Here is a 24,150-nt window from a genome sequence, read left to right on the forward strand (position 1 = left end):
TATGAGGGTCATTTATGGTTTGTATTAATACAGCACCTGGGTCCTGGTCTGTGACTATGGCTCCTAATGATGCTAGGCACTGTGCAAACAGAACAAGGAGACAGTCCCTTTCCCAGTACACTTATGCTTTCATTACCCGGACATGTGGCAATGAGAGGGAAGAACTTGCTTCCAGTTGGGACAAGAGTGATGTGGGGAAAGAGGACACCAAGGGAGCCATGAATGGGGGAACTGTGGCTCATGAGGGGTTTCCCCAGCCAAAAACCCTTCTTCCTTTGCGCCCCTGTCTCGTCCAGCCTGTCCCCCCTTGAACTGCTGGGCCCCTGCTTTGTCCACTGCTGGCAAGGCCCTGAGAGCACCTCTTCCTCCTCGCCTAGCTGCTCCAGTCTGTCTACTGTAGGGTGGAGTCACTGCAGAGTACACCCTGCTCAATCTCTGCAGCCCTGCTGAGTGTGTGAGAAAGACTTTAGCTACAGTGGGAACAAACACCCAGGGGATCTCAATCCTCCTACTCCTTTCCTTTGAGAGGCAGACTGTTCATCCAGTCAGTAGCTAAAGATATCCGATCCTGGTGGGACTGCTGGCCCAATGAAAACACAGAGTCAGGTCCTGGCGTGCCAGAAGAAATTGATTTTTCCCTTTTTCTCTTTCCCGCATACTACAGCCCCGTATTTTTTCTTTTTGATTCATTTTCTGTGCTATGAATAAATGACTGGTTTGCATGATGTTTACCTACTGGCAGACTTATGTGCCAGGATAAGAGTGGGCCAGTACAACTCAGTATATTGTACTGACACTTTGATAGACCTAACTTGTTTCCCTCCTGCCCACGCTTAGCTCCATGTGTGAGCTAGGGAGCGTGTGACACTCACACACAGCTTGCCACGCTTGCCCCTTTCTCTTCCAGTGGTTGGTTCTCCCATTTCCCACCACCGCTCTTATCCAGCCACCTTCCTCTGCCTCCAGGCCCCACACTAAAGTTGTGCTCTGGAAGGGATTGTAGCACTGATGAATGGTGCCAGCGAGGTTGACAAGCCTGGAGACTGGAGCAGAGTCACTGGTCTATTCCCAGCAGTCGTGCCACGATGATGGCTTCCATCTTGCCCAGTGCTGGGGATCTCAGGAGCTATGGCAGATGAACATCCTCTGTGGATAAGGCATGGGGGGCACGTAACACACACTGGCACTTCTCCGCACTGTCAGTATTGCTTAGCCCCAATCCCAGGAGGCCACTTCTAGAGATCACTAGAGCTGAGACTGGAATTCATTTTGCAAGGGCCATGTGGTCCTTGCCCTTCTTGCTAAGTCTGGTTAAGGCCAATTTTTGTGTGTGTGATGTGTTTGCTTGCCCATTATTATCATCACAGCACCTGAACACCAGTCGTGGACCAGTACCTTACTGTGCTAGGCACTGTACGAACACAGAGTAACTGCACTGAGACCATCTACTTTTTGTCACCTAACCTACAATCAGATGCAACAACTTTCAGCCACGCCTAACCTCGGATCATTTTGAACCACCAACCTAGGAGGTGAAAGGGTCTGAGGGCTGTTAATTCCCTGAGTGTCTGTCTCTCTGTCTCTTTCTCTCACTCACTCACACACACACACACCCTCTCTCCACCAGGGGCTTTTTCTTGATCTCTTCCTTACAAGATCAAATGATTTACAAAGCAATCCTTTTTTTGCCCTGGAGACTAAACCTTGGCAACTCACTACTCACAATGTATATGACATCTCTTTGCAAAAATAACAGTGCACATGCAAAATGCCTTCCTTTCATGAGCAGTGTTATCTTTAGCTAAGCTTATTCCTGGAGCGAGTGTTCCTTAATAGCTGTCAATATCTTAATCTGATTCATGGAAGCTGTCCTTCCACTCCTGTCAAGGTTCCTCCCCCCCCCCCGAACTTTAGGGTACAGATGTGGGGACCTGCATGGACACTTCTAAGCTTAATTACTAGCTTAGATCTGGTATCACTGCCACCATCCAGAAATTTCAGCATCTGGAACACTTCCTGTCCCCCCAAAACTTCCCCTCCCTGGGCAGCCTTGAGAAGCTTTTTCACCAAGTTCTTAGTGAACACCAGTCCAACCCCTTGGATCTTAACACAAGAAGAATTTAACCATCCCCTCCTCCTTTCCCCCACCAATTCCTGGTGAGTCCGGATCCAATCCCCTTGATATTTAAACAAGAAAACTCAATCAGTTTTAAAAGAAAGCTTTTAAATTAAAAGAAAATAGGTAAAAATCACTCGTAAAATCAGGATGAAAAATATCTATAAGGGTATCAATTCATATTAGCCCAGAGAACCCTCTAGCTTAGGTTCAAAATACAGCAAACAGAGATATAGAATCCTTCAGCGAAAGGAAATTTAAAATGAGAAACAACAATAAGACTAACACGCTTGCTGGCTGTTACTATTACAAGTGAAACCATGAAGGACTGATTCAGAAAATTTGGAGAGCCTGGATGAGGTCTAGTCCTCTTATCCAAGAGTGAACAACTCCAAACACAAAGAGCCACAAACACAAAGCATTTCCCTCCACCCAGATTTGAAAGTATCTTGTCCCCCCATTGGTCCTCTGGTCAGGTGTCAGCCAGGTTTACTGAGCTTCTTAACCCTTTACAGGCAAAAGAGACATTAAGCCTTAATTATCTGTTTATGACAGCTCCCTACACCAAAATCAGCACTAACAAGTTCTGATCTTGGAGTATTCCCAGGTAGCAGGATAACTGCAGTGGAAACACATCAGCATTGTTGGTGAGTCTGGGCCTGGAAGTGAGACTACAGAAAATGTTTTTTCTAGATTTTTTTAAAATTTTGTTTGTAATTAGTGGTGCTGCCTGTCTGAGAAACAGGTATAGATATCAATTGGTTCTAGTGATGTTTGTCTTTGTAAATTAATGTAATTCTAGTAAATCTGTAAAAAGTGTGCAGTTTGTATGCATATTAACTATGCAGAGATCACTAACACCACATGACATTGTGGCCAGAAATAAAATCTGAGAGTATATGCAAATTTAGGAGAAACTTCCTTTCCACTGATGTACAGAACAATCATCAATCCTTAGCTGGAGATCAAGGCTAAGTTACCTGGAGTGATTTTTCAAGTGACTCTGAAACCTGCTTTAGCACCGGAGAATTTTTGTAGCGCAGATGAGGGCTTAATCTTTGTCCTCCAAGACAAAGTTGTCACATTATGATTGTCTAAGTATGTTACCTTGGATATCATAGACATGAGCGGCCTTGCTTTTAATGTTACAGTTCTCTCTGCATGATGGTGTACTGTGATGGAATCGTAATGCAACAGCATGCCTTGCTGATGCCACATTGCTTCTAAATACATTTGGGGACTGTTTTAGGCCCTGATCCTGCAATGAGTAAAGTTACTTATGTGAGTATTTGCAGTACTGGCCCTTAATACCTAGCCAGTGTTCCCAGGATGTGAGGGCAGCCTTATCAAAACTGGCATAGTCTTGTGAAAACTGAGAAGAGTACTGCACCTGTGTGACTTTGGAGAAGATGTTGGATTTCCTTGTGCTGCAGTGAATCCAGTTGGCCAACAGGAAAAGAGTCAGAAAGTTTAAGGCCAGAAGGGATGACCAGGTCATGTAGTCTGACCTCCAGCACCCACACACCAAATCCAACAACCAAAATGAAACCAAAGTATCACAGCCCACAGGAGACTAGACTATGATGTGCCGCAGGCAGAGGATAGGAGGGACCTATCCTCTGCCTGCGGCACATCATAGTTTGAGAACCCCTGCACTAACTAATGGGATTAGGACGAAACATCTCTTGTGATTATTAAATAATTGTCCACTACAGGTTTGGGCTTTCTGTGTCTTCATTTTTGCATCTTCCACGTGAATGGGGGGGGGGGAATAGCTCAGTGTTTTGAGCATTGGCCTGCTAAACACAAAGTTATGAGCTCAATTCTTGAGAGGGTCATTTGGGGATTGGTCCTGCTTTAAGCAGGGTGTTGGACTAGATACCTCCTGAGGTCCCTTCCAATCCTGATATTCTATGGTTCAGACTACCATTGGCAATACCATAGGGAACTTGCTGGAATCCTGGTCTGGATCAGTATAGCTATTCCTATAGGACAAATGCATATCATTATCTCTTACTGTTGTAACCTTTGTCTTTTCAATGTATCTGTTACAACCTAGCTCTGTACCTGTCTGTATGGAGATAAGCCTGTTACAAGTGATAGAGAAACCCCACCCTTGACCCTACCTTACCCAAGGCCCCAGGCTTTTTGCCGAGAATAGAGTAAGAGTAGGCCCAAAAGCCTTTAGCTAAGAGCAAGAGTTTTAACTTCTACTAAGCTTGTTTTTCTGTACAAAGGGCATGCTGAGGCAGAAAGATGTGGTCAGGGCCCCAAAAAGAGGAACTAGAATTGGATAAAGGGGAACCAGGAGATCTGTTAAGTTACAACAGCTGAGCTTGCTGTCAGGACTACAGAAAAGGTGCTAGAATGGTCAAACCGCAGACTTGACTGGCAAAGACAATAACAGGAAAAGCCATAGAAGGAAAATTGGGGCTCTGCCATAGATGGAAAATTAATTGGTCAACTGCCTATAATCCACATGATATTCCAAATAAGGCAAATAATATGTGTAACCAGCGTGCTACGTTTTGCGGTTTTAACCTTTATAAGCTTGGTAAAATTTGTAACATATAGAGCAGCTTATCCTCTTGCATGGAGTCACGCTGTCTCTCCCTGCATATATGCTTGTGTGAAATAAAGGTGCCTCGGGCTGTCTGATCCAAAATTAATCGTGTGGTCGATTTTCCACGACACAAGTAAACCTAGCCTCTAGGTCTCAATGCTTCCAAGCCAACTGGGCAGACTCTAGTCCCTGTGTCTAGGTCTGGGTCTGTAAATGCACTCCCAGGCTCAGACCTTTTGTCTAAGGCTTTCCTTGGGATCTGGGACATCACAGTCCAGCCACCCTAGGTCCTGAAACCAGTGTCTTGGACTTCCTTAGCCTCCCCAGTCAGGTGTATGTGCTTCCCTCCTGAGGTTCATTGAGGCTTTGAGTGTTCTGGTCTTCTAGCTTAACCCATTTGGGGACAACATGTCAGGAAAGCAAGGAACACAGGCTGAGCAAAGGAATTTCTTAACCACAATCACGTTACTCTTAAAATCATTTCAGAGTTACAGCTCTCTAAAAAATAACAAAAGTCCTGAGACATCCCCCTCCCTGTATCTGATTGCACCCCACTTGTCCATCTGGGGGCTGTTAGTGTTTCAGGCCAGGCTTAACTGGAAAGCTACAGCCCCACTCCCCAGTCAGAAAACCCATTGCTCCCCAGGGGTGTGACGGTAGCTGAGAGTCATTCAAAGTCGATAGCCCGAGATTGTAGTCTTGATGGCTTCTCCATGATAGACCTTCAGTGACGTGTCACGCTCCTTTCATTGGTGGCTATCTGTAACACAATTGAACATGCTGCCCTCCGGCTGCTGCCAGCATGTAATACAAAATGGAGTTCACAATACAAAATGGAGTTCGCAGTCTGATACAGATGTATCCCACTCTGTCACAAACAACCCCATTCTCTGATGTCCAACATATAATGTCCATCGCAGACCGTAAACACTCTGGGGAAGACACCAATCTTTTTATCTGTCTGTAGAAAGCCGTGTGCACCTGTCCCACCATAGGAATGAAATAATGGCATTAATCACATTACCAGTCCCCTGAGCTATCATATGCACTACCCCTCCTCCACCCCACTTCAGTCTTTTAAAACCTGAAGTCGCCGTAAATCTTTCTAACCATTAAAGGTTCATTTTGCTAAAACATCTTAACATCATACTTGATTTCTGAATGAGATTGACTGAGTAGGAATAGGCCTATAACTTATATGGTTTCTCATTTCCTGAAGCACTGGAATTGTGCTTCCCCCAATGTTATTTTATTAAGATGTGATTTGTCATCATATTGCTGAAAACAAGATAAAATGCAGGGTAATTAAATTCCTTATTTAACTCGATAAGCATCTGCTTTCCGTAGTCACATTTCTAAACAGCACCTTTGTAGCTGTTACTCAGTAGCTGGTCATAATAATATTTATTATGCTCAACGTGCGAAACTAAAGTACCATAAACAAATGAATAAATTACTTCATATTGCAGATATACCCTGCAACTTATGATACATCACATTTACATAGCCCTGTCATGGGTGATTGGCTCTCTGAGGCTGACAGGCACCCAACCTCTTTGGATATCTCTAAGTTGTAGCTGGCAACAAGCCTCCCAACTCAGGTAGACAGACTTGCATTACGAGGGCTTGCACTAGCATGCTAAAAATAGCTCTGTGGATCCTGCAGCTCGGGCTAGCCCCTTGATCTTGGAGCCTTGAAGCCAGGTGGGCTTGAGCTTGGGTGGCGAGCCAGACCCTTCGCCAGTGCTGCAACGTCCACACGGCTATTTTTTAGCATGCTACTGTGTGTCTGTCTACCTGGGCTGTGAGGCTCACCCACAACTGCAGTGTAGACATACCCTCATGACAGGCTCTACGAAGGAGAATGAGCCAACCCAGATGCACATGTGGATGGTAAGTAGCTGGGCAGTAGGAACAGGGCCTTGTAAAGGGTTATGAGGGCTCAGGCTGGAGCCTGGAACACACAGGAAGCTTCTGGAGATAGTGCACCCCAGGGGAGCCAGGTAAGAAGCTACTCCTAGTGATGTCTCTCTGGAGAGCAGAGGGTCCTAGAGAGTGGAGGTCCAGAGGAGAGCGATTACAAAGTTTTCCAGGAAAAGAGGCCTGGGAGGTACCCCAAGTTAGCAGGGGAGAGACTGTAGAGCTCCAGGCAGTGGGCAAGCCTGAGGCCTTACAGCAGATGGAGAAGGCTTGTTTACAAACCATGTTTGATGGTTGATTAAATAAACTAGACCCCTGCAGGGGCATTATTCACTGTTTACAAGCTATGAATGCTCAGAGTTTCCCAAAAAAACCCAGAATTTTATTGTGTGCAACAAAAGTAAGGTGCAAAAACCAAAACAGAATAAAAAGAGTCTAGTAACAGTGTCACAGAGCGAACCATACTTTGACCCCTCTAATCCAAAATTAAATGAAACGCAAGTAGTTCTGAGCCTGTGCGTTTCACAAGTCTGTATATGTGTAGCTGTGGTTCTCCTTGTTTTCCCCTAGCATGGAGTGGTAGAGGTATAGGTGCACACCATGATGCCAGCTGGTGTGTTGGTGGGGAGATGGTAGACACCACTGAGCATGGGGAAAGCTTCAGATCAAGGGTTCCAGTTCTAGCTATGGGAAAAGAGTAAAAGTGTTCAGCATTATTAAACACTAACAGGGAACATAATTGTCTCCAAGTATCTCAAAGGTGTAAAGGAATCATGCAAGTTGATCCAAGAAATAGTGAGATTAAATGATGAAAGGAAAGTTTAGGTGGAACAATATCCTAAAAGCAAGGTCAACTAGACTGCAGAACATCCCTAAAAACACATTTCAGATAAAGAAGAATCACCCTTAGCTGCTAGCTGTATAGAACCTCTGACACACAGATCAGCAGTTCTCATTCCAACCAGTAGAGGGCAGTGGCAATGCACATACACCAGCTGGCTCATTACGTCATAGTGGTAGCTCAAGTCACTGTGCAAACACACTGCTGCATTCTGAGTAGCCTCCAAGTGATGCAGTAGCAGCCACCCTAAATGAGAATTATACAAAGAGGGAATGACTGAGCCTTTTGATCAATGCTGCTCTTTCATCAACCAGAGAAGCTGCTGCTAATGACTTGGAGATCTCCTCCCACCTTCGCAGGCAGTGTGTCTCAGCTGACCCTGCTGGGCTTCCAGCTTTTTGTTGTTGTTGCATCTCTGCTCTATAAACTTATAAATGGAGGTGGGAGAGTAGCTGAAAGCTGGGCTGAAATCTCCAAGGGAAAGGCTGCCTGAGAGTTACCAGCAAACTGCTTGCAAATGGCCTTTCATTTCACAACAGGTCTGTTCCTTGCACTCTCAGTTTGTTTCTCGTGCCTCACTGGAGATGCATCATACAGAGTAAATGTCTTAACATTTGACTGTATTTCTGCTTGACACTGCAACTCCAAGCAAATTCTCCTGTTTGGATCTGACCATTTCTGTAAATGACACTCGTGTCTCAAGTCGACATCACCCTTGGGAGGTCAGAGAGACCCTCCTCCCCCTCAAATAAGGGCTCGTTTCCCCTTTCCCAAGGCCTCTTTCCACCACTGACACAACCTTAAGTGCCCCTCACTAGGGAACTGGAAACAAGTAGCCCCACGAAATGCCAAGGTGGCTGGGTACTTTCAGGCTCTGCTCTCGCCTCTGGCCCATAGGTGGCTCTGGGATATAACCTTGCTTAGGGCAATAAAAAGGTCTAAGGCTTGAGCTGCATGAGACAAAAAGAGTGCCTGTCATTTGCCTCTTTCTTCCTTTGCAATATTGCCACCCAGAATGTGCCGACACACAGCTGGGGGTGCAGTAATTATAAATGGGCTAGAACCAAGTCCCTAGCTCTGAGCATCCTTTCCTGCTACAAAACAGACAGACAAAACCTCGGGGAAAGAGTTTGGAAGCTGGAACCAAATCTAAATTTTGCATCTGTTCCCTCTTTCTATAGCAGGCCAAGACAAAACCCTGGACCCAAATACACCCAAACTTAGGGAATTCAGAAGCTGGATCCGGATCCAAATTTTGCAGTTTGGGTTCATCTATTATGTGTATCTCTGTGTGTACATTTGTGAACAGGTAGATACATATGTACCTCCATGTGCATGAACATATGCACGCAAAACAGTGAGTCATCGTGGGGTTGTGTGTGTACACATCTATTCCATGTGTGTTATCTAAGGGCTAGTGCATAGTGTATAGTGCATCTATGTTTGTGCAGAGAAGTATGTGTGTGTGTGTATATACACACTGCCAAATGGATGAGTAAACTCCTATGGCTTGTGTTATTTGTCATGCTGCACCTTATTGTTGTTGATTTCCCTGCTTTTTTCAGGCTGATGAGCTCCTGACTATTGATGGCCACTGCTTTTTAATCAAGAAGTAATTTAAGGTTTAATTACAAGTAGAGAGATGAATGAACAGATAATAGTTTATAAAACTACCAGCTGGCTTCCCTGCCCCCATCCTATGGGCCTGGTAGGAGGGAGAAAACTGCACGTGGAAACATGGTGGATCTTGGGCCCCAAGCTCAGCATTGTGGGACAGAGGCAGTGGGCAAGGTGGGAAGGGGCTGAGATTCCATTTAGTGCAGTTCCCATGTTATATGCCCACGTTAGTCCTGCTAAGAGGACACAACATAAGCTATTCAGTATTGGTATCCCCACTCAATCCAGTCCTCCAACAGGAGCTGCTTCACTGAGTTCTCATGCATAATAAATACAGTGAAACAATGTTTGTCTACTTTTTCACACCGGGGATCCTTTATTCAACAGCCAATATTTTTCCAGCTTCCATGGTTCTAGGGTTAGAAGGGACCACAGTGATCATCTAGTCTGCCCTCCTTCATAGCTCAGCCCATGGGACTTCCCTGAATTAATTCCTGTTTGAACTGCTTCAGCACGTCACACTGGGATACAGACTCCCTTATACTTTCTTTTCTCCAGTGTGAGTTTCTCTCTGGGTCCTCCTTCTTCCCTTTCCCCATTCCTACACTGTTCTCTCTCCTTACCATGCATGTTGGCAAATACATCATTCAGCCTCAGCTATAGCCTCAGTGCTATAGAAGTAAGAGTTAAAAATGTGTCAAGGATTACAGTGCTAACACCATATATGATAACGTGTGTGTGTGTGTGTAGGCTGATTCTCCACTCCAGCACTTTAAGTGCAGAAGGTGGGGGCCTGCAACAATTCTAAAAATTAATACTGGCCATCAGCTAATTAAACAACATGTGCACAAACCTCTTAGGATGCAAAAATTCAATCTTGTTTTTTAAAAAGGTAAATTTTATTAAAAACAAAAAGAAAGAAAATACATCTGAAAACTAAAACTAAAAAAAAGCTATTACTGCCCACCCCCCTTCATTTATCACAGTGCGTTTTGAGGGTTGACAGAAGGTGCTTGACTTTGAAGGGTCAGGGTGTGCCAGGAGTGGGGGAGCGAGATTTTCTTTGCTTTAGATTGTAATTTGCAGTGTTGTCCTAGCTGTGTTGGCCCTAGCGTATGAGAGAGACAAGATAGGTGAGGTAACCTCTTACTGGACCAACTTCTGTTGGTGAAAGAGACAAGCTTTGAGCTACACAGAGCTCTTCTTCAGGTCCTCTGGTGAGGCCTCGGGTGAGGCTGGCTGCCAGGGCTGGCTCCAGGGTTTTTGCTGCCCCCAAGCAGCAAAAAGAGAATATAAATAAATAAATAATAAATAAAAGGGCTGCGATTGTGATCTGCAGCTCTACTGCCGCCACTTCAGTCTTCGGCAGCAATTCGGCAGCTGGTCCTTCGCTCCTAGAGGCAGTGGGGACCCGCCACCATATTGCCGCCGAAGACCAGGACATGCTGCCCCTCACCGTTGGCCGCTGCAAGCAGCTGCTTGCTAGGCTGGTGCCTGGAGCCGGCCCTGCTGGCTGCCAGAGAGCTGGGGGTGTGCTTCCGAAAACCCTCCGACAAAAGCTCTGTGTGTAGCTTGTAAGCTTGTCTCTCTCACCAACAGAAGCTGGTCCAATAAAGAATATTACCTCCCTGACCTTGTCTCTTAGATTGTAACAATATTTCCAAAGCCTTGCAACCCGTTGATTGCCTTTCTTTCCCCCCGGGGAAATGCTGTTACGATCTAAGATCTATATTTGCACGAGGGTGTGGTGGGGTGGACATTACACACAATTCGCAGGGTCTGGAAAGCAGATCCCATACTGTTATTAGCAGGCCAGCTCCAGGCACCAGCCAGGAAGCAGGTGGTTGGGGCGGCCAATGGAAAGGGGCGGCACGTCCGGATCTTCAGCGGCAATTTGCTGGCGGGTCCCTAAGTCCCTCTCTTCCTGTTTGAGCTGCTGCCGAATTGCTGCCGAAAAATGAAGCAGCGCGACTGAGCTGCCGCCAAAATGTCCCCAATCGGCTTTATCTTTTTTTTTTCCTCTTTGCCGCTTGGGGCAGCAAAAAAGCTGGAGCCGGTCCTGGTTATTAGCAACTACACACTATTTGTGCTATTATTAATTATGTTCTATGGGTGAAACTGAGGCATGGAGAGAAATGGTGCCACTTGGCCAACAGCAGAGCCAGGTGGAGAACCCAGGAGTCCTGCTGCCTGGCCCCGCCCCCGCAAGGTGTAACCTACTCGCTAGACTACCACTAGTGATGTGGGCCTTGGGAGACTACATCTCCCATGGTGCAATGGGACTACAATTCCCTGCATGCACCGCGCGCTCTCCGCCGGCTAATTTCCCCTCTCCCGGTGGGGCGATGCCTGCTGGGAGTTGTAGTCCGGACAGATGCGCTCCTCTGGCGGGGGTGCCGTGCCTCGCCTTGCCTTGGGACCGGGCTGGAGCGGCCGGGGGCACGCGCAGGTACCAGGGTTGCGGTCGCCGTGGGGAGGGGCGTGTGGCTCCCCTCGGCCATGTAACGCCGGGAGCCTCGGGGCAGGTCGGCCTCGGGACAGCTGGGCCGAGCCCCAGTGTCTGGGGGTGACGGGCAGGGGGAGCCCCAGTACCTAGATGGGGGCGAGCCCCAGTGTCTGGGGGTGGCGGGCAGGGTGAGCCCCAGTACCTAGATGGGGGCGAGCCCCAGTGTCTGGGGGTGGCGGGCAGGACGAGCCCCAGTACCTAGATGGGGGCGAGCCCCAGTGTCTGGGGGTGGCGGGCAGGACGAGCCCCAGTACCTAGATGGGGGCGAGCCCCAGTATCTGGGGTGGCGGGCAGGGTGAGCCCCAGTACCTAGGAGGGGCCGAGCCCCAGTATCTGGGGTGACGGGCAGGACGAGCCCCAGTACCTAGGAGGGGAGTGAGCCCCAGTACTTAGATGGGGGCGAGCCCCAGTATCTGAGGGTGGCGGGCAGGGTGAGCCCCAGTACCTAGGAGGGGGCGAGCCCCAATATCTGGGGGTGGCGGGCAGGACGAGCCCCAGTACCTAGATGGGGGCGAGCCCCAGTATCTGGGGTGGCGGGCAGGGTGAGCCCCAGTACCTAGATGGGGGAGAGCCCCAATATCTGGGGGTGGTGGGCAGGGTGAGCCCCAGTACCTAGGAGGGGAGTGAGCCCCAGTACTTAGATGGGGGCGAGCGCCAGTATCTGAGGGTGGCGGGCAGGGTGAGCCCCTGTAGCTGCGGGTAGCGGGGGGAGCCCCAGTACCTAGGAGGGGAGTATCAGAGGGGTAGCCGTGTTAGTCTGGATCTGTAAAAGCAGCAGAGAATCCTGTGGCACCTTATAGACTAACAGACATTTTGGAGCATGAGCTTTTGTGGGTGAATACCCACTTCATCAGTGAGCCCCAGTACCTAGATGGGGGTGAGCCCCAGTATCTGGGGGTGGTGGGCAGGACGAGCCCCAGTACTTAGGAGTGGGGTGAGCCCCAGTATCTGGGGATGGTGAGCAGGGTGAGCCCCAGTACCTAGGAGGTGAGCGATCCCCAGTATCTAGGGATGGTGGGCAGGGTGAGCCCCAGTATCTGGGGGTGGCAGTCAGGGAGGTCCCCGGTAGCTATGGGGAACTGGGGTAGCCCCAGTACCTGGGAGGGGATTGAGCCCTAGTAGCTGGGAGGGATGAGGGCGGTCTGAGCTCTAGTAGCTGGAAGGGGGTGAACCCAAGTAGCTGGGAGGGGCGGAGGGTGAGCCCCAGCATCTGAGAGGGGTGTGGGAGTGAACCCCTGCAATGGAGGGGTAAGCACCAGTATCCATCCAGACATCTTTGTTTTATTTTGTTTTTAGGTTCATCTCCAGTCCTGTAAAAGGACCAGTTGGATTCCTCGCTAATATTCAACACACAGGTTTCAGGACTATCATTTTAATTGTGGAAGATGTCATCTGGCCTTACGGAAGAACAGAAAAGAAAAATTGAGGAGAACAGACAGAAGGCCTTGGCTAGGAGAGCAGAGAGACTAGCAGCCCAGCAAGGAGGCCCTTGTGGGCGCACTAGCCAACCATCCAACCAGCAGAATCCAAGCTATCGAAGAAACGTGGAGCATCAGTGTGTGAAACAAGAAGACAATCATGTTAAGTTCATTAGCCAACACCACCAGACTCCCAATAGCCATGTGGCGCAGAAGAGCTATGTTCATAAAGGATATAATCACTTTAGCGCACCCCAGCAGATGGCTGGCTCATGTGACGTGCAACATGAGAATTGTTCAGAGGGCTCAAACCAACATTCGTGGAGTCAAATGTGCAGCACTAAGCAGTCCCTCCCGATACTCCAGAATTCTTTGAGTTATTCCCATCAACATTATTCAGGTTCTGAGCAACCCAAGTACCGCCCAGCGTTCAAAAAACCTACAGAACCTTCTCATCCTAGATTAACTGCAGATGAGCACCCTGATGATGTTAAAGGTTTACAAAGTCTGAACAGATCTGCCAGTGGACATGTTGACATGAAATACATGCCATCACCGAGCAGTGCCTCCTTGAGTGATTCTGAAATGTCAACAAATGCAGGGAAACCAACTTGTGGGCCCTTCCCCCAAAAGGATAGCATCTCGCACTTCTGTGGCACTATGCAGCCACCCACTCCGTTGAAGGAGGGTAAGATGCAAAAGGTGGCCAGTGTTGGTGGTGTGGGCTCTACCTTGGAAGTATCCTGTCATAGGAAAGTACCCAGTATTATCAAAGGAAGGTGCGTGAAGCACAGAGAAGACCGGTTCCAGGTTGAAGTAGGCTACAATGCAGAACTTGTCTCTGTGTTTAAGAGTATACCTAGCAAAACTTATGGTAAGAAAACATATAACAATTTCTTAAAGTTGGTTTATGCCCCTGTTGTTGTTAAGAAAAATCAGTGTATTGGTCTTTTTAAGGAACTGTACAGAAATCGCCTTACCCATCACAGAAATGCAGCTGTTTGCAGGGGTGGAATATGGCAATGATGTTGTATATAGTTTTTAAGGGGGATGTGAAAAGTAAGGCAGTTGAAACTGCAGAAGAATTCATTCCCCCCCCCGCCTGTATAAAAAGTCACCTGAAATGTTTTGTGACTTCAGGCGGTCAGAACTAGAGCTGGTTGAAAACCGGATTTTCCACCTTGCAAATCATTTTGAGCTTTTGGAAAAATTATCCTGATTTGGGAATTTTTTTGAAATTTTTCACAAAATACATTTTTTTACATAAATTATTGTTTGAGTAAATCAAAATGTTTAATTTCAGTAAATTTGAAATGTGTCGATTTTGACCTTTTTTTAAAAAAAATTAAAAATATATTTTGAAATGAAAAGTCACTTTGAAACAAAAAAAATCAAAGCTTTTCATTCAAAAAATGTCAAAACAGGATGTTTCAAAATGTTTTTCCATGTGTTTCAAAATGAAGTTTCTTTTAATTTGCTATGATCATGGAAAAATTATTTTTGTCAAAATGAAACTTTTTGACAGAAAACTATTTTGACAAAAAAAATTGCTGCCAGCTTTAGTCAGAATCTTTGGGGGTGGGGAACAGTATTTTGGAAATTGGTATTGCAGAAATGGTCAGTTAGTTTCAGTTGTTCTTGGACAGTTGGTTGACTCATAGACTTTAAGGCCGGAAGACCATCATGATAATCTTGTCTGACTTTCTGCACATCACAGATCACAAAACTTCACCCACCCTCTCCTGAAACAGGCCCATAACTTCTGACTGAGGTACTGAGGACCTCAAATCTCAATTTAAAGACTTCAAGTTACAGAGAATCTACCATTTACTCTAGTTCAAACCAGTAAGTGACTCCATGTCCTGTACTGTAGTGGAGGTCAAAAACCTGCTAGGGTTTCTGCCAATCTGACTTGGTGAAAATTGCTTCCCGATACCAAAATGTGGCAGTCAGTTATCCCTGAGCATGTGAGACCTGCCAGCGAGACCCTTGGGAAAGCATTCACTCTAGTAATTCAGAGCCCTCCCCATCTAGTGCCACATCTCCGGCCACTGGAGATATTTGCTAATAGCAGTTACTCATGCGTCATATGCCATTGTAGGCAACGTCATTATACCATCCCCCCTCCATAAAGTTATCAAGCTCAGTCTTGAAACAAGTTAGGGGTTTTTTTGCCCCCACTAGTCCCTTTGGAAAGCTGTTACAGAACTTTATTCCTCTGATGGTTAGAAACCTGCATCTAAGGCCGGGGTGGGCAAACTACGGCCTGGGAGTTGTATCCGGCCCTCCAGACATTTTAATCTGGTCCTTGAGATTCTGCCAGGGCATGGTGTCCGGGGCTTGCCCCACTCCGCACAGCTCCTAGAAGCAGCGGCATGTCCCCACTCTGTCTCCTACACATAGGGGATGGCTAGGGGGCTCCACATGCTGTCCCCGCCCCAAGCACCATCCCTGCATTTCCCATTGGCTGAGAACCACGGCCAACGGGAGCTGAAGGGGCAGCACCTGCGAACGGGGCAGCGTGCAGAGCCGCCTGGCCGTGCCTCCATGTAGGAACTTCTGGGAGCTGCTTGAGGTAAGCGCCGCCCGGAGCCGCACCCATGATCCTCTCCCATGCCCCAGGCCTGATTCCTCTCCTGCCCTCCGAACCCCTCGTTCCCAGCCCGGAACACCCTCCTGCACCCCCAAGGCCTCATCCCCAGCCCCATCCCAAAGCCTGCATTCCCAGCCGGAGCCCTCGCCCCCTTCTGCACCCCAGCCCCCAATTTTGTGAGCATTCATGGCCCGCCATACAATTTCCATACCCAGATGTGGCCCTGGGGTGAAAAAGTTTGCCCACCCCTGATCTAAGGCTATAGCTGCACTGCACTTTCTTCAGTAAAACTTTTGTCAATTGGGGTGTGAACACCCCCATCCCCCCACTGACAGTGTTACCAACAGAAAGCGCTGGTGTGGACACCCACCCTTATTTGCAAAATCCTTTGTCTTTTTCAGTCAGTGCTGTGATTTACTTCCACACTCCTCTCATATTTGTGTGGATGTTTGTTTTGCTATCCCACTGCTAAGTCTTTCTGTATTTCCAACTGCCCTACAGTTGTAATAACAATGCACAGTGCTTCTGACAGGTACGTGTGAAGCGTCTGCATAAACAGACCAGATTCTCTTTAATTACTAAGCCTTTAACAGCAGTTTGTTTCTATTCCCAAATGACTCAAATTCTGTCCAATTTCAGATCCTGCTACGAAGATTTGGAATTTTAGTTTAGAAGACTACAGACGTCTCAGTAAGTGAGCAGACCTACGGAGTGATATGCAGGATCAAAGTCCCTCTCTTTCATCTTTGCGTGATTATTGTTGGCTGTGTTATTGCTTGAAGTAACAATGGGGCAGCACCGTTCAAACAGAAAACCCATTCTTCAGGCATGGGGCTTTTGAGGGTTTGCTGTGAATCTCTGAAATTAGTTAGAATTAACTGGGTTTCCAGGTGTACTCTAAATGCTTAGTATATGCTTTCTCTATGTTAGGGGCGAACAAACCACAGTATATGGTTGAGTTCATGCAAGTAATTCATATGGGTTTATGCAGAGAAAGTGAAAACATTCCAGAAGTGCAGGCTGGCTAATACTTTACTGAATGATTTACTCTGATGCCATCTTTTTAAACAGCAAACTTAATGTAGGTTTCATGAAGCTGTTTCTTTTCCTGTTTGTTGGGAGTGTGGGAAGTGAAATGGCATGATCTTCTTGGCTTTGTGAGGTTGTGTGGTAATTGCCTCCTGTCCCAGATCTGGACTTTAGCGTCCAAGACCTGGGTGCTTACCTGAAACTCCCCCAAGCTCACTACCAGCTTGGATATTCTCGCTGCCACCAGATCAGGAATTATAGGGCCTGACCCCCCTTTCCTCTCTCTGGTGTCCCCAACCCTTCCTTTGGGGGACCCCCAAGACCCAGACCCCTGGGTCTCTCTCTCTCTCCTCTCCCAGCTTCCCCCCCTTTCCTGGGTTAGCCGGTGCAATGCTATACTTCACTCCTTGAATACAACCGGAGAGGCAATCTAGCTTCCCCGAGGCTAGGCATTCACCTAGTCAGCTCACACAAGAGATTCCCCCTCCCTTTGTCCTGTAGCCTTTTCCCGCCCTGGGACAATAGGAAGGTGAGACACAGAGTTTGGGCTTTTCCCTCCCCCCTCTGCCTCACTAGGAAAAGAAACTTTCACAAGGTTTAAAAAGAAAACTTTATAGAAAAAAAAGAAAGAAAATATCAAACAACAATCTTGCATTAAGAAACTCAATACAGGCTCTTGCTTATAAGAAAATATGAATAAACAGTCTGATTTAAAAGATAGCCCGATTAAACCAGTCCAACAAATCAACATACATGTAAATACAACACAAAGCTCATCATAGCCGAATTACTTTGCTTTCCTTTGTACTCACAGATGTTTAGGAGAAACTTTGAGATAAGATGGAGTTAGGAGAAAGCTTGTCCCTCACAGCCGAGAAAACAACAAAGACACAGCAATCCACATCTGTACATACAACACAAAGCTCTTCATAGCCGAATTACTTTGCTTTCCTTTGTACTCACAGACTTTTAGTAGAATATTTGAGATAAGAGGGAGTTAGAAGGAAACTTGTTTACCCATAGCCGAGAAAACAACAAAGACCCCGAGTATACAAATTCCCGCCCCTGACTTTAAACAATCCAGTTCTCTGATTGGTCCTCTGGTCAGGTGTTTGGTTACCCTTTCCAGGTAAAAGAAACTTAACCCTTACCTTACCTATCTACTTATGACAGGTTGCCATTGTGGTTGCCTCAGAATTTGGAATATCAGGGGATGGTTTTCTTCATTGTGGACTGAGGAAGATTTGAGATGGTTGCAGCCGTTCATTTCTGGTGGGCTTTTCAAAAGCATGCAGTCTTGATCCAACTTTGCTTTCCTTGGCGTCAATGGTAAAATTGCTGTTGATTTCAATGGGAGCAGATTTAGGCCAATGCTTTGGAAAAGTCCACCCTTCGGGCCTAATTTTAACCTCCCATGCAGATTGCTGTATATTTAAGCGCTGACAGGTGCCTCTCTTCTGTATCTTATACCGCTTAAGCAGAGTCCTGCACAGCTTACAGTCTAAATAGACCATTTTAAAATAGCACATCGTCTCTTTTTAAAATGTCTTGTCAAATTTATCCTGAAACATGAGTTTATGGTAGAAGGCACCTGGTGAAAAGCTGCTGGTATCCCTATCAGTAGATGGTTACCAAAGACAATCCCGAGTATTTCATACACTATGGGTAAATGGACTCTTTTGACTTGAAATCTAGGCAGTTTTTAAAAGAATAGTTCAAAAAACAGCGCCAGGTTCTGACCTTTCCCTGCCAGTTTCTGTGGGTTTACAATTACACTTTCCTGTACTTCTTTAAAAAAAGTTTCCGTCTTTTATTATTAGTGAAAGACCCAATTAAATAGGGGAAAAAAAGTGTACACAAAATGAACAAGTAGAGAGTCCCCCTCCCCCCCAATTTCTTTAAATCAGAGGTGGGTTGTAGCTATAAATACATATAACTATAATTTATATAAATATATAAATCTGATAAAGAATCAGATAAATATGAAAGTTTCCATACAGGCTTTAATTGAAAGCCTTGCTTTTCACTTGTCTGATGCTGCTTCTGAAATTGTCCTTTTTGGATGAAATTTCACATGCTTGGGTTCACTTTGGAGGTATGTTACCTTTTTAAAAAAAAAAAAAAAAAAAAGTTGGATGAAAATCCGTTTTGTCTCTTTGGAATTATTGGGGGGGGGGGCAAGGGATCTACTTTTCCAGCTTAAAAGAGCCCCCAAACCTTAAGGCTTTTGTAGCTCGTCAATAGCTCAGAATGTCGGAGAAGAAAACTTTACTGTTGTCGTATAGCTCAACTCACAAAGGAATAGCCCCTGAGTTTGTAAGATGGGGGTGGGGGGAACCCACTGTAAGCAACAGAGATGTGGCTTCTGAGCATGTTCAGTGATCCGCCATTAAGAATTCAATGGTGCCTAAGGAAATTTTGCCCCCTAAATCAGGTAGTGACATTACATAGGAGGCAGAGAGATTTCAGAGCACATCCCTGGTGGCTTAGAGGGAACATGGGCAGGGCTGGTGCAGCTTGGGTGCTGGATTCTCTACCTTTCCATTGCCAGCTCTGCTGCTTTTCTGTTCCCATTGTCTGCTCTGAAGTGGAGAGTGGGTTCACCCTGCTGCTGCACCTCACCTCAGCTCCCTGATCCTTGCCCTGTACGGGAAACAGGGCCAGCTGTCCCCTTTTAGAGGAGCATGGCCTGCTCTGCTGATCTCCTTTCCCTCCTCATCCCAAAACATCCTGCACCTTTTGTCTGGGTTCAGTTTGGCTCCTGCTCTTTCTGTCCCTCGGGGAATCAAAGTTTTCGTGGTCTGCCCAATTTTTCCTTTATGCTTTCCCATAAAGCCATTATTTTCCCCCCTAGTGGAAGCAGTGAAGCCGCTTTCCTCAGTGACTTTGGTACCATTTGAAGAGATGGATGCAACTGGCCCAGCCACGTGTTCTCAGTCTGTCAGCAGCGGGCCCAGCTTGAAATCCTTCTTAAAGACATTCAGCAGCTGGAAGAAACCCTCTGCCACTGTCAGGGGGAAGTGTGTTCTGATCTCGCGCTCCCGGTTTGAGGTTGAGATTGGGTATGCTGCAGAAATTATTGAAGTGTTTAAACAGATGAATTCCAGGAATTATGGTGAGTCTCTGGTTTAATTGCTGCATTAATGTAGTGATGTTGGTGCTGGCTATATTCACTAATGCTTATGAAGTGCTTTTGCATTGCAAGATGAAGGATGGTATACAAGAGCAAATCTGCTCTGAACAGGCTGAAAGGAGAGGATCTGTGTCAGGGAGGGTTTTCGTATCTGTAGTAATGCTGGGATACTTAAACATTGTGCCCACTGCTTTGCTCTGTGGCAGCATGAATGACTCCTCATTTTGTTCAGAGACAAATTCCAAAAAACATTTTTCGATGCTGGGTGTGCTGAATTTGACCAGTGGTGTCCAACCTCTGCATCTCCCCAACCTCTGTATCTCCCCACTTAATTTGTAGTTTTCATTATCAAAAATGACAGAACGGGTCAATGTGGAAATGTGCATGAGAATGAACTAGATTTGGTTGAGTTCACCAGCAACCATGCTAATGTTTAGGAGGAGTTCTAATAGCAGTCTGAACTATAAAGGGAGTTAAATATCCCCATCCTCACTTTACAGACAGGCAAACTGAAGGACAAAGAGGTGAAGTGACTTGCCCAGTGTCACGGCAGGCCACTGACAGAGCAGGGAGGAGAACCCCGGCCTCTTGACCCACAAACCTGTGCCCAGTCTGCAGCATCATGCTGCCTGCAGATCAACTTTTTACTCACCCTTAACTTACAGGAAGATGCAACTGCTGTCAGAACAGCAGACCGAGTGTGGTCCTGGCATTGTACTTTGGGTACCCATGAATGAGGCAGCCCTGCAACTAGCCAGTGCTCTCTGAAAGTCAGCTGGGGTCTAATTGTCCATGTACTTTGCTGAGAACATACGCTCCCTTCCTCAAAACCATTTGGTTAGCGTGAAATAGCAAGGTTTAAAAAAAAAAAAAAAAAAGAGGCTGGCCAAGGTGGAAACTGTTTCAAAGAAGTTGTGAAATGGAGAGAATATTGAATGCTGCTGTCGCTGCTTATTTATGGAAGAGTCAGGTGGTGGTGTGTTTGTTTGTTTGGTTTTTTTTTTTTTTTTAAGCATCCTTTCTGACAACATTTGATTATTTTATTATTGTGACCCTTACAGACATGAAGAGCAGAAAATGGAGTTTCCTACTGGAAGACTATCCAAGGCTAAGTGAGAAACTGCATTTTCCTAGTGGGGTCTGTTCTCCTGGGATGGTGACCAAATTCTAATTCCATTTCTGGGGATAAGTGGGGATTGAAGTGATAACGAACTCCCAGGCTGGCTGTCCTATTGCCCATGTCAAATAGATTTTTGTGTGGGTTACACAGACTCAGAAACCTGGTTGTAATGTGTGTATATTAGTAATAATTATGGTAGCCTGTCAGAGGCCCATTCAGGGTCCCATTGTATGAGGCGCTTTACAAAGGCATATGAAGATGTGATCTCTGCCAGGAGTAGAATTTCTGTCGTTTTTATTCCATATATTTTTACTGTGTGTGATGATAATTATGAAAGTGAATTAATAATGGTGTGTGTGTGTGTGGTGACCTAGAGTAACTTACTCTCAGCTCTAGAGTGAATTAAACAATGGAGAGAGACTGGCTTTCCTCACTATCTCCCTCCTTCCCCAGAGCTGGTTGCAAGATGCAACTGGGGCTGCTGGCCCTTCATGTCCATCTCTGCAGAATTCTGGGTCACTAGAACTGTACAGTTGCACTCCTAGGATATGTCTCCATAGCAAAGAAAAACCTGTGGCTTGACCGTGCCAGCCGACTCGGACTGTAGGGCTGTTTTATTAGTCTGTAGACTTCTGGGCTTGGGTTGGTGGCCGAGCTCTAGGACCCTGTGGGGGAGAGGGTCCCAGAGCTTGGGCACCAGCCTGAACCCAGAAGTCTACACAGCAAAGAAACAGCCACATAGCCCACATCAGCTAGCACAGGTCAACCTTGGGTGTCTAGTTGCTGTGTAGAAATACCCTTAGTGTCTTCTACCCTGGCCTGTCCCTAGTTCTCTACCCTCCTCCCTCGTGCTGGCCTGTTCTGCAGCTTGCACACAGACACCCCAATCCGTGGTGAACAAGGGATATGCGTGCATGAATGCTCTGCCCACACCCCTGCAAGTAGCCCATTGCGGGACATAAGTACTGTGAAGAATATTGTGCTGGTGATTTTCACCTTCTGAGTTTTTCAGCTCAAGTTTGCTCAGTTTATAAGTGAACTGATGATTTTTTTAACTGCCAGTGTCAGAACCAAAGTCTGGGTGCTGACTGTCAAGGTGGATTTGTTCAGCTTTATATGGTACAACTAGAAATGAAGTCTCTGTAACTGGAATTCCACCAACAGGTTTGTAGTTGGTGTACAAGGCAGACTAGAATCCAGGTTGCTCTCCTGTGGCTGTGTTGACTGCTGGGCAAATGAGACCCTGCTTGTTTCAATAAAGTGATCAGACTGACTCAGCAAGCTCCCACAGAGCAGACACGTCCTGCATGTTTTCATATTCCTCTGAAAAGCCCAAATACTAAGAAGATGGGCACTTAACATTTTTTGAGTAAAATATGTTGAGTGAGAGATCATTGTTCTTCTACTTATAAGTACCTTCCAGGGGTAGTCTATAGGCACAACATTCACTTCTGGCACAATCAGACATGTGGGCTCCTCTCCCTTTGCACCCATGTGTGGTGTTGAAAAAATTCTGACCCACACAGCAGGGTGTAAAATTGTATTTCTTTTAAAAAATGGATATGCTTTGCAAATAGCTCTCTCACAGCAGTGCACTCCCAGCATGTCTGCTTCTTAGATGTGTGTGTTTCGTTAATGTCTGGAAAGTACTTTGAAGATGAAAAGTGGTGCGTAAGCATTCAGTGTTATAATTATTACTTATCATTCCATTCTGCTTGCTGTGAGCCCTCCTACTTCCTGAAATATACGACTGCAGAGTTAGAGCAGGATAAGCTTTAGAAGGAAATTGCGATATGCTCTATAATGGTGCTATAACACTGTTGTGGAGGATTGTACAATCATGGTCCAAAATCCTGCAGCTTAGTGCTACTCCAGTACTGTACACCATTACTATGGGTTAATGGAACATTTTTAATAATTGAGTACCTGTATACTATAGTGAGGAGTGCGTTAGAAATACTAATAGCAATCAAGGAGCTGGATGCTGGATGTAGCATTGGAGGAGAGGTCATTTTATGGTGGTGAAGAGGCAAAAGATTTTTGGGTGAGCAAGCCTTCATTCTGAAACTACCATATGAAGACGAGTATAAAAACAGGTTGAGAGAACAGAGTTACACAGTGGAGGCTAGTTGAGGATGCCCGGCATCTTGCAGGATTGGGCTTGTGCAAAGGTCCTGATCTTGTTGGGTGATGAGCAGTTCCTGCTTGATGCTGAGTTTGCTCAGTCTTTTCAGTCGGCTGGCTTTGTTAAGGTATGACAGCTTGCATCACCTTGGAAGAAGCATTAAGTATCTTGCAGGGTCAGGTCCAAGGAAAGTATGGGCTGGATGAATGGACTACAAGGTGGACAGAAAGCTGGCAAGATAATCAGTCTCAATGGGTAGTGATCAATGGCTCCATGTCTACTTGGCAGCTGGTATCAAGCGGAGTGCCCCAAGAGTCGGTCCTGGGGACTGTTTTGTTCAATATCTTCATTAATGATCTGGAGGATGGCGTAGATTGCACCCTCAGAAAGTTTGCAGATGATGCTAAACTGGGAGGAGTGGTAGATATACTGGTGGGAGCGATAGGATACAGAGGGTCCTAGACAAATTAGAGGATTAGGCCAAAAAAAAAACAATCTGATGAGGTTCAACAAGGAGAAGTGCAGAGTCCTGCACTTAGGAAGGAAGAATCCCATGCACTGCTACAGACTAGGGACCGAGTGGCTAGGCAGCAGTTCTGCAGAAAAGGACCTAGGGGTTAGAATGGACGAGAAGCTGGGTATGAGTCAACAGTGTGCCCTTGTTGCCAAGATAGCTAACGGCATCTTGGGCTGTATAAGTAGGAGCATTGCCAGCAGATCGAGGGACGTGATCATTCCCCTCTATTCGGCATTGGTGAGGCCTCATCTGGAGTCCTGTGTCCAGTTTTGGGCCCCACACTACAAGAGGGATGTGGAAAAGTTGGAAAGAGTCCAGCGGAGGCCAACAAAAATGATTAGGGGGCTGGAGCACATGACTTATGAGGAGAGGCTGAGGGGAACTGGGATTGTTTAGTCTGCAGAAGAGAAGGATGACGGGGCATTTGATAGCTGCTTTCAGCTATCTGAAAGGAGTTCCAAAGGATGGATCTAGAGGACTGTTCTCAGTAGACTCAGATGACAGAACAAGGAGTAATGGTCTCAAGTTGCTGTGGGAGGTTTAGGTTGGATATAGGAATAACTTTTTCACTAGGAAGATGGTGAAGCACTGGAATGGGTTCCTAGGAGGTGGTAGAATCTCCTTCCTTAGGAGTTTTTAAGGTCAGGCTTGA

The 24,150-nt window shown here is 46.4% G+C and overlaps 1 protein-coding gene across 2 annotated transcripts in view; it reads left to right on the plus strand.

Moving 5' to 3' along the window:
• SMARCAL1 (SNF2 related chromatin remodeling annealing helicase 1) overlaps positions 1-24,150 on the plus strand; it is a 189,702-nt gene that overhangs the window by 109,368 nt on the left and 56,184 nt on the right. The window contains exons 1-5 of one of the 2 annotated variants that reach the window (XM_032764427.2): positions 11,405-11,506; positions 12,860-13,855; positions 16,214-16,264; positions 19,458-19,718; positions 20,798-20,848. In XM_032764427.2, coding sequence (XP_032620318.1) covers positions 12,949-13,855; positions 16,214-16,264; positions 19,458-19,718; positions 20,798-20,848 — 1,270 coding nt within the window. In that variant the 5' untranslated portion in view covers positions 11,405-11,506; positions 12,860-12,948. Of the gene's footprint in view, positions 1-11,404; positions 11,507-12,859; positions 13,856-16,212; positions 16,265-19,457; positions 19,719-20,797; positions 20,849-24,150 lie in introns of those variants that run through there. The other variant, XM_075070322.1, reaches the window with a different exon arrangement.

The sequence above is a fragment of the Chelonoidis abingdonii genome, chromosome 10, assembly GCF_003597395.2.
Source record: "Chelonoidis abingdonii isolate Lonesome George chromosome 10, CheloAbing_2.0, whole genome shotgun sequence".
Lineage (NCBI taxonomy): Eukaryota > Metazoa > Chordata > Testudines > Testudinidae > Chelonoidis > Chelonoidis abingdonii.